The 11,197-nt window shown below is 36.0% G+C and overlaps 1 protein-coding gene across 1 annotated transcript; it reads left to right on the top strand.

Annotated features, from left to right (window-relative positions):
- Positions 1 to 4,648: 4,648 nt before the first annotated feature.
- Positions 4,649 to 10,715, top strand: rce1a (Ras converting CAAX endopeptidase 1a). Its single transcript, XM_083541173.1, has 8 exons — positions 4,649 to 5,008; positions 5,641 to 5,743; positions 6,520 to 6,603; positions 7,288 to 7,366; positions 8,061 to 8,228; positions 8,440 to 8,511; positions 8,605 to 8,667; positions 8,899 to 10,715. The coding sequence occupies exons 1-8, from the start codon at positions 4,833 to 4,835 to the stop codon at positions 9,123 to 9,125; spliced, it is 972 nt and encodes a 323-aa protein (XP_083397299.1). The 5' UTR covers positions 4,649 to 4,832; the 3' UTR covers positions 9,126 to 10,715.
- Positions 10,716 to 11,197: the final 482 nt, after the last annotated feature.

Below are 11,197 nucleotides of genomic sequence, written 5' to 3'. Positions count from 1 at the left end.
ACCCCACGCGCTACTCTGACGCGCTGAACCGAGAGCGCGTGAAAACAACGCGAGAGCAACGCGAGTCTAAAGAACTGAGGGTTTTCTCCGCCTCTCAATCACTCCCTTTCTGTGTCCTTTTAAATTGTGATTGTCTGCGCGACTGTTGCTATCTATCTATCTATCTATCTATCTATCTATCTATCTATCTATCTATCTATCTATCTATCTATCTATCTATCTATCTATCTATCTATCTATCCATCCATCCATCCATCCATCCATCCATCCATCCATCCATCCATCCATCCATCTATCTATCTATCTATCTATCTATCTATCTATCTATCTATCTATCTATCTATCTATCTATCTATCTATCTATCTATCTATCTATCTATCTATCTATGCATACACATCACATGGAATTGTTTTTCCACATATGTGACTTTGTGAATAATACACAATATGGCTAAAATTGTGTCCATTACAAATGCAAACCAGTGAGTCAGTGCCTTCTCAAAACAATTTATACACGCAGCACAATGCATTGGATTTCTTGCAAAATTCTGTATTATTCTCAAAATCCTTAGTTCATCTCTCAAAAGTAAGTATTTGTGTATTTATATCACTACTGTCAGAATAAGAATTCCCTTTTGTCATTGTTTACAAACATTTTGTAGTCATTTTGTCACTATTATGTGCACAATTTCAGTATTTCTTTATATAAACTACGATTTGGATTACAATGATTGAAATGCACAAGGCCGAATGTATTCTGTATGGTAAATATGAATTCCAGCAGCACTAATGTATTTATTTGATTGCATATTTGATTTATATTGAATGCAGGAGCCTGGACGGGATTCACAGTTTTACTGTACTGTAAGAGTGTCTGTTCGTTTCTTGGTTTTCATTCATTTTCAGAAATTTTAATTTTATGTTTTGCTCTGTTGTCAAATGAAGGTTCACAAGATTCACCTTTGACCTGTTTTAGAGAACTAGCTGATTATTGGTTGATCTGATGCCGTTCACTCGCCTTCATTAGTGAAATTCAAGATTCATCTGCACAATTGATCAATTCAAGAAACATTTACCAAAAAAAGTTTAATAGAAATTTAAGCATGACAGAATATTACAACTGGCTTGACCATTTTGCATTTGCATTTTGTAAACAGTTACCTGGAAGTGAAGGTGACAGACACATTTCATACAGCAATAAATGTTATAAGGGAAGTGTAAATTGAATTAAGCAATGATGCTATATTATGCCATAATTTTCTTTTTTGAGTGTGTTGAAGGTTCATGAGAATGTGATCATAGAATGCCATGTTATGGTGATCATGATCATACAGCATATATGCTGATAAAATCAAATCTAAATAGAATGACACTACACATGTACACTATGTAGCTGTGATTCTGTGAATTTTAGATCATTGCCCCTAGAGTTCTATTATTTAGAACCTGCACTGGCTAAGCAAGAAGCTGTCAGGGATTGTTAGGCTGTTCAAAATTACTGTATTCAGAAGTTTTACACTACCCCTTGTGGTTGAGAGGAAAAAGAAGAATTGAATACCAACTCACTGGATGCCTCTGTTCATTTATAAGCATTGTGAGTTATAAGTTATTGCATGGCCTAAAAGAAAACACATAAAACATTTATATAAAATTTATATTTACAAATTAAGCTGGGCTGAAGGAAACAATATAGCATAGTAAGAAATCTCTCCAAGCATAAGCATAAATTATTGATACTCATTAGCCTTCTACTACAACTGTGCCAGTGTGCATGCATTTTTCAACGATACATTTGCAATTGTGTATTACTGTAACTGCTATAATACATCAACAGAAGAACGTGTATTTTAAAACATTGGTAAAATAAAAAACTTGCAAACATTGAACGTGGTACTGAAACTGCTGCTTCACATAAAATATTTATATATTTTTTTTTGCTTGTTTTTAGAAAATATGAAAGTATTTTTGTTTTCACAGAGATCCCAAAGAAACCTAGCGCTGACTTTTAGCTGTATTGTATGGAAATATTTTGGATTGTTTTAAGTGGTATTAATGTGCAATGTAATAATAATAAAAAAATAATTACTAATGAAAATCATTTAAAAAAGAAGATACACATTTATATATTTTTCTTTATATACCACATGGGAAAGATAATATTTTATAGCAGCTGATAGTTTGAGAGAGTAGGTTTAAAAAAAAAGAATGACGTGTCATGAATGAAAAGGAAGAGTGTCAGCATGATTTGTAAGGCACTAATTATATCAGAATAGAAAATATATTGAATAAAACATATATATATTGCACATTTCAATAAATAAGCAGTATTTCAGCGGATTGTACATAGGCAAAAATAGAAGTAAGTGATCTTAGCAGCATGTATTAAAGAAAAACATTCATGCAATGAATAACATTTACATTTTATTTTGTAGGCTAACTTCATAATGCTTTGGGTCATGATATCAATCATATTATAAAATAAAATAGCCTGTCCAGTTGATTTAGATTGCTTAAGCCTAGTAGGCATATCTTAGTTTTTTTTTTTTAGGTGACAACTGGAGTGAGTTTGTTGTTTTGTATTTGTATTGATTGTATTTTTCAGAGAACAACTGCCAAGCTTTCAGTCATCATGGGCAGTCACTCCTATCCTCTACATGAGACAATCAATGTGCAGTGGATCATACAGAGCAGCGAATTTGTCACTGATGAAGAAACATTCAGCTTTCAATTAGATTGCACAGTACTACAAACCCGATTCCAAAAAAGGTGGGACACTGTACAAATTGTGAATAAAAACAAAATGCAATGATGTGGACGTTTAAAATTTCAATATTTTATTCAGAATACAACATAGATGAAACATCAAATGTTTAAAACTGAGAAAATGTATCATTTTAAGGGAAAAATAAGTTGATTTAAAATTTCATGACATCAACACATCTCAAAAAAGTTGGGACAAGGCCATGTTTACCACTGTGTGGCATCCCCTCTTCTTCTTATAACAGTCTGCAAATGTCTGGGGACTGAGGAGACAAGTTGTTCAAGTTAAGGAATAGGAATGTTGTCCCATTATTGTCTAATACAGACTTCTAGTTACTCAACTGTCTTAGGGCTTCTTTATCACATCTTCCTCTTTATGATGCGCCAAATGTTTTCTATCGGTGAAAGATCTGGACTGCAGGCTGGCCATTTCAGTACCCGTACCTGTTGTAATTGATGCAGTATGTGGGCTGGCATTGTCATGTTGGAAAATGCAAGGTCTTCCCTGAAAGAGACGACGTCTGGATGGGAGCATATGTTGTTGTTCCTGTTGCAGCTGTTCCTTATATGTACATTTAAGTTTTCCGGCCCCTTATTGCTATCTGTCCCACCTTTTTTGGAATGTGTAGCTCTCATGAAACCTGAATCAAGACAATATTTTGCATGACATTTCAAAATGTCTTACTTTCAACATTTAATATGTTATCTATATTGTATTGTGAATAAAATATTAGTTTACAAGTTTTGTAAATTGTTGCATTCCTTTTTTATTCACAATTTGTACAGTGTCCCAACTTTTTTGGAATCGGGTTTGTAGATAGCTCTTAATTACTTTGTCTATATGTTTAAAGTTATTGTCCTGAAAAAAAAGTGACCAATCATGCCTCCCTGAAGAAATTGCATAATGGATAAACATCTACTTGCATTGTAGAATCCATTTGTAGAAATGCAACCCCAAACTTTCATGGACCCTCCAACATGATTCACCATTGCCTGCAGACACTCATTATAGTACCGCTCTTTTGCACTTCGGCAAACAACTTGCCCCCGTTACGGCAAAATATTTTATATTTTAACTCATTAGTCCAGATCACCTGCAGCCAATTTTTCTGCCTCACAGTTCCTATGTTTTCTGTGCATAGTTTTGTTACTTAGCTTTATTACCACATCAGAAGTATACATTTTTGGACCAAAATTCTTCCATTAAAACCTCATTTTAAATTGGTGTTTGACAGCACTGCTGGACATCTGCTTTTATTAAAGGAAAATAATCCTGAAGTGTCTTTCATTCTTGGCCAACCACTATCTATGGTCCTTACAATTACCCTTTTCAATGTGGTTCTTCAAAATAGCTTGAACAGCACATCTTGCTGTGCACAGTTTTGCCATAGTTTATGACTCATGACATGAAACTGTCTCCCACAACCTAGGTAGCAGGATTTGACTGTTCCGAATCCATTTTTTTTTAGCCTCCTACACAGCTTTTACTGTTTCAGTTAATGACTGTTTCAACTTACATCTGAAACTGATGATCCTAGCACCTACTTGGTATAACTGGTTAATCATATTCCTAACTCTGATCATACAAAATCCCTGACTTTGTGCAAAGTGTACAAAATGGGCAAAAGTAAGAATTGAAAGTGTAGTCACCAAATAATGATTTGATTGAGATTTAACTGTTCATTTACTTTCCATTGTGTAAATTGGAAAAAAAACAAAAGATTATCACTTTTATTTTTGAAAGCATTTCCACTGTACAGGATTTTATAGGATTCTGTAAACTGCCTAAATCTTATATATTTATTTATATATATTTATTTATAAATACAATTTGTATTTGAATTGTTGATTTGTCTGACACGCCAATGACGCGCCTGCATGCATAAAAAAAGGCGCATGGCGCATGTTGATGACGTCACTGATTGCCGCCCAAGTACCAGTCTTTAACTTGTAGCTTGGGAAGTACCAAACAACGCGTTAAATCTTCATTGTTATAAACACATCTGCGACGTATAAGTAGTGAAACACGGTAGTCTTAGATCGTCTGGAGTCTGCGGGGTGTCAGGGTCGCCATGCCAGAGGACAATGATCTGATGCCGGGTTTGAGTTCACAGCAGATGCGCAGCAGCAGTCACGGTGATGAGTTTGTTCCTCCTGCTGGACTCTGCTGGATCTCTGTACTGTCCTGTTTACTGCTCGCATGCTCCTATGTTGGAAGTTTATACGTCTGGAAAAGTGACTTGCCCAGGTATCGTTTGTTCTGCATGCCCTCGGATACTGCTACACAGTCTGCTTCTATGTTAACCATGGCACCTTCTAACTAGCTCTACAGAACGATGTGTATTATGTACACACTGTCGTGCTGTTACTGTGGATACTGGTCATGGTAATGGATATTTGGGCTTTGATTGGTGTCTGAAAAGGCTTAATGTTTTATTTATAAACACCTTCTGGAAAGAGAGATCAACATTGTTCTCCTTGGTATGCCTCTAAACTTAAAAACCTAGTGTCACAATGTAAAGATGCAGGAAACCCTTTGTCTTTGCATGGTTTTTAACTGATCTAGAACCTTAATCTCCACCGTGTGCTGACAAGCTTCCTGGATATCCACTTGATTTTTTATTATTTAAGAGCTAATGATTTTGGTTTCATTTTGGCTGTGAATAAAATGCTTGCCTTGAGAGTAAAGCAAAACTAAGTCTTGCTGAGAGATTCACACAAACAGACATAGCACAAGGTTCAATCCCACACTGAAAAATGAAAAACACTTGCATTTTCTCCCCATACAGGTGTCCACTACGAGACTACTATATACTTCACTGTCTAATTTGATTCCTTGTGCTTCTGATTGCATGTGTGTCTGTCTGTTTGTACTACAAGGGACCACCCATCAGTGATCAAGAGGCGTTTCACTAGTGTGCTGATTGTATCAGCTGTTTCTCCACTTTTTGTGTGGGGATGGAAGAAGTTCACAGGCATTCAGGTGAGAAGAGCTTAAGGTTTGCTTCATATTAGATTTAATCCCAACAATCTGTGAAAGTATGTAAACGATTTTAACATTTATGAACATTTCCAAAGGCTTTCTATCTAATGTGCTGCACAGCTGAGTAAATGTTTGCTGAACAGTGGTTAAATATTAATGTAAGGCATATGTTACATATTGCATTAACTAGAGTACTATATTCCTTTTCAACAGCCAAACCCTCAATTGAATAATTAATTGTTTTGAATGCTGTGCAAGAAATGCACACAGTCGTTGTGCTCTTGCAAATGCAGCTGCATATTTATAGACGTATTTTATACACACAGTTTGTAGGTACATGCATTACTTTCTGAGCAGATATCATATGGTTGCTGGCTGTCCGATTTGTTTGTTTGGGGTGCTGCAGGTACAAGTTTACTATGGTCAGTCACTAAGAAAGGGCTAGAGGACAATTAATATAAATTCTGACAGGGGGAATATGTACAGTGAAAATTAATATTGCCAGGCATATTAATAATGTACTGTAGGCATGTATAATGAAATTACCAAAGGCCCAGAAGCACACTATATAGCAACAGATGTGCTAAAAACAAGGGCATACATGATAGATAGATGAGTAGTATACGACAATCAGGCAGTTCTGTGTATAACATGCATATAATTACAAAGCAAAAGCTTTCAAATGCATTTGTTTTGTTAAAGGGTACAGTAATCGTTAATATGACTGCTCTGTTGTTCTGTTGTTGCTTTTAATTTGTCTCTGTTTCCCACAAAAGCCTACTCCTTCATTATTAGCTCTCATGGGAATCCGATTTGAGGGCCTCATTCCAGCCGTCATTCTTCCCCTCATCCTGACCATGGTAAGGAATGGACATCTGCCGTTAGATTTCATTTGGACACTTCTATCAATTTAACAAATGCATTTGATGCATGTGAAAGCTGCAGATGATGATGCATTTTTTTGCATGCTAAAAAATTTTGTGTGTGTGTGTGTTTATGTACATTATTGTTAATATTACTGGAAATGTCGGATGTTGGTGTTGGTTCATTTTGTGAGCAGAAGATATGACTAGTTTTGGTTTATGTGAATGCGTTTCTGAAATGTTGCTCTTTCTATAGTAACTCATTTACAGAGACTTTACAGATTAGGTACTTTTATGAATGAATATTGAGAACTTTTTAAAAAGTTAGCTATTAATGTGCATCACATAAAAATATGTATATTGCAGCTCTTCTCTTGTTGTAGTTTCAAGCTTCACTTCAGTCTCTGTGATGATCAGGTGTTTCATTGTAATGCTGTGTAGTGTAATGGATCTCCAGGACTGGGAACAACTAATCATGGTTTTAGGCATTTCAGGCACATAGTACATGATTACTGGTACTTCTGTTCAACCTAGTCTTCTTCATCCCACCATGCTTCTTTGATACTGGTCTAATTATAATATTTTGATGAAGCATGATGCGATGTATGGGACTTTCAGTATTTATTTAAATGAATCTATATTAAAAGGATCACCCTGAAGCAGCTTGCTTTTTTGTCATAGGTCCTGTTCCTTGGGCCTCTAATCCAGTTAGCCATGGACTGCCCCTGGGGCTTTATTGATGCAATCAAAGTGGCTGTTGGTGAGAAACACACGTTTGTTTATGTTTAAGTCCCAGTGTTCATTTTTATTAGATACATACATTTAGACATACATATGTCAATGATCATCTCATGAAACATTTTAAGAAAATCTTTATTTTATGTCTAAAACAGGTACATATACAGTAACATATTTCACAAATCAAGCAAGGAATATATATATATATATATATATATATATATATATATATATATATATATATATATATACACACATACATAAATAATTCTATCTATCTATCTATCTATCTATCTATCTATCTATCTATCTATCTATCTATCTATCTATCTATCTATCTATCTATCTATCTATCTATCTATCTATCTATCTATCTATCTATCTATCTATCTATGAATGATATGTTGCCATATGTTATTTTGTCATCTGTCTGTGCAATTTTCTGTCTTATTGTTTGTACGGACAAAAATGATCAGGCTTTCGGGAAGCATTTGGTTCGTACTGTAGTATTTACCACCACTGCATTAAAAAAGTGAAATAATAATAATTTGACTTGTTTTGTGTCATCTGTCTGCCTTTTTTGTGTAACTGCTCTTGCACTAAAGTATTGAATTTATTTGAAATTGTTCAGGCATTCATTTAGAAAATCTCCATTCTGGCTTTAGTCTAGTTCAGTGTGGCTGTTTTTTTTTTTAAGCGATTTACTCTTCTTACAGATCCACGCTTCTGGACATTATGTCTGAGTGACATGCGCTGGCTGAGGAATCAGGTAGTGGCACCGCTAACAGAGGAGCTGGTATTCCGCGCTTGTATGTTACCCATGCTGGTGCCCTGTACAGGACCATCCACAGCAATTTTCACATGCCCACTTTTTTTTGGTGTAGGTAAGTGCAAGAGTGCCACTTAAACTGCAGACTCTTATATGGTTTGAGTGTCTAGAAGTCTTCAGATTTTTTATATTACATTTACATTGATGGTATTTCAGAACAACTTACAGAGTGTCATTAAAGTGATTTTTTTTAATGTAATTAATTAATAGCTTTTTAAAAAGTACTAATTTAATGTTTTATTTTACTGTGTGTGTGGTAACGGCAGCACATTTTCACCATGTGATTGAGCTCCTGCGCTTCAGACAAGGGACCATCTCAGGAATTTTTCTTTCTGCTGGTATATAAAAGCTTCATAACCTCCGTATTAATTTATATTAATATTAAATATTTGGCTTATAATGCTTCATGGCTGTCTGTGTTTATGTTGCAGTGTTCCAGTTCTCATACACAGCAGTATTTGGGGCTTACACTGCCTTTATATTTCTCAGAACAGGTGCAAATCATTTCATGTTTGAGAAAATGGAACTTGCTATGTAATACCTTATTTATGCACAAGGGTAATCAAAACATAAAATGGGACATTTGTTTAGAAAAATGTTTATTGCATTTTCGTTTTTTAAATGCTTTCAGAAGTAAAAAAAAAAAAAAATCTAGAACAGCTAGCCACAGCCTACCTTGTTCTCTTTCTTATGTTACTCTGTTTGCTTTTTTCTGCTCTTCTTAGGTCACTTGGTAGGCCCTGTGCTGTGTCACTCATTCTGTAACTACATGGGTTTTCCGGCATTGAGTTCAGCACTGGAACATCCACATCGCCTTACTGTTTTATTTTTCTATGTGCTGGGGGTGTTGCTCTTCCTGCTCTTCCTCTTCCCCATGACTGACCCGTTCTTCTACGGCTGGCCCACACCTGTGTGCACTCTTGCATCTTTACTCGGCTCCGTCTGCTCCTAGTTTCCCACATCGTTCTGCTCATCTTCAGGACCCGTGTTTTTCCACACCCTAGGGGTCACCTGTGTCACCAGAATGTGCATTGTAATGAAGATGATAAGGGCCCTGTGGAAGGAAGGTATGAAAACTCCCACACTTTATCTGTGGGCATGATGGACAAAATCTGTGAACTCACCAGATCACCAGAATTGTTCTTCCTGCATGGATCAGGACAATCAAATCAATAAGTCAGACTCTGGAAGACTTTAGAAAAGACGGGTATTTATACATTGCTGCATGGTTATTGCATTTATATGATAATATATTTGGGTTTATTTGGATATAGTATTTTTATTATTTTATTGTTCCACTAAGAAGGGTCCTACACTGTATGTCGCATCACCACAGGGGAATGGACTTCTTTTTTTTTTTTTTTATATTGCTCAAATTAGCATAGGCCACATTGTCTGGTGCTAAGTACTTGAACAACAGTGTGCTTAGATTTGATATGAAATGTTTATTTTCATGAGAATGTTTTAAAATACCCTAATAGAGCAGCTCATTAACAAGTGCATTTCATGGCTCACATAACTATAACTTATTCACATAAGTTAAATCATGGGTTGCAATTGGAACAATTATTTTAAGTTTTGTTAGTTACTTTCATAGTAGGATATATGTGTAACTGACCTCACGCCAGCTTTCTGGAAAATGGCAGCCATTTATATATGGAGGATTTTTAATAGTATATTTGTGACCAGTGAAATTGCTAGTTACATATATGACTGTGCTTATATGAAGTCTGGGGTTGTGTGAAACACCTGGAAAACTCCTTTTTTTTTTTTCCTCATAAGTTTTCTGGCAGTTATCCGAGGTTCATTAAGCCACATTTACTCACTTAACCATTCTATTTTACCTCTTTTGATAGCCAAGAGTGGTCTGAAACACCTGAATAGACCATGCCAACAATATCATGAGAAAATGAAAAGTGACACCCACATAGCTGCAGTACAGACCTTTTGGCACATCTCATATGGAGGATATGATTTTGGTACTGTATTGTATCAAATGGATGGTGTCAAATGCTTGATACCATCCAGCTTCTGTTTAGACATTTTGGGGCAGATGAATGTAACTGACTGTCCACCTGATCATCGCTGAGAGAAAAGTTGCCATTGGTGACACCAAACATTGTAAGGGCTTACCCAAGGACATTTTATGTAAGACAGAGCGATCTGCTCAACCCCCTGCTACCCAGATGGTTGATACTACTGTCCATCACAACACTGTCTAAATGGATTTGCAATTATGGTATTGTCTAGGAACCAAGAGGAAGATTTTGAGGACCAGATGGATTGTAGTTCCAGCTGGTTTATGTGTTTGAGATTGTAGAAAGCAAGGGTTAGTATCTCTTTTCAGTTGGACACTAGTCCATTTAAAAGTTTTGCTAGAAATACCCTTTAGCTCATCCATATGCTGGAATTTCTCTCTGAAAGATATGCTTGGTTATGGTGATTGGTATGGCTACTGACTGACAACCTTCTTCTGTAATACCTAGGGAGTTATGGAGATAATTTATGTTGCTGCTGAAATAAAGTGAGCATCCTCACCATAGTAATGCTTCACGTACTTGTCTGACATTACTCATTGGTGTACTATGGTGGAATAGCATTCTTAGTAAATCCAAGTTCTAATGACTACAGTCAAACCAAGCAGCGAGTATTGTAAGCTTTGATGGTACGATCCTTCATTAGAACTCATAGAAGCGAGTTGTATACATTTGGCCACTGTGCACATTGTGATGGTCTTGGCTATCAGAAGGCACAAGGGTTGACTTTCATCTGGAATGGCTAGTCTTATAAGTCAAAGCTTAAAAAGAATGTGTTAAGGGGCAAGGGGTCATGTTGTCTTTGTGGCTGTGTAGCTTGAAGTCATATAGTCTGTCATGCTTTGCATATAAAAGGGATGGGTCTTTATTAACTGGAAATGCCATTTGTTTCCAAGTGACACAGGCATCAGCATGCACAATGGTCTTGTGTGGTTGGTGTCCAGTCAGCGATATGTTTTCTAAGCGTCATGCATTTCAGCAGGATGCT

Source organism: Silurus aristotelis (assembly GCF_946808225.1).
Source record: "Silurus aristotelis genome assembly, chromosome: 5".
NCBI lineage: Eukaryota > Metazoa > Chordata > Actinopteri > Siluriformes > Siluridae > Silurus > Silurus aristotelis.
This window is presented reverse-complemented; position numbering and strand designations above follow the sequence as displayed.

Excerpts from the sequence above, each read along its gene's own strand:
- rce1a (XM_083541173.1), top strand. The coding sequence starts at position 4,833 with ATGCCAGAGGACAATGATCTGATGCCGGGTTTGAGTTCACAGCAGATG. Across the intron at positions 6,604-7,287 it reads TTCCCCTCATCCTGACCATG|GTCCTGTTCCTTGGGCCTCT; the intron begins GTAAGGAATGGA and ends TTTTTGTCATAG. Across the intron at positions 7,367-8,060 it reads TGCAATCAAAGTGGCTGTTG|ATCCACGCTTCTGGACATTA; the intron begins GTGAGAAACACA and ends CTCTTCTTACAG.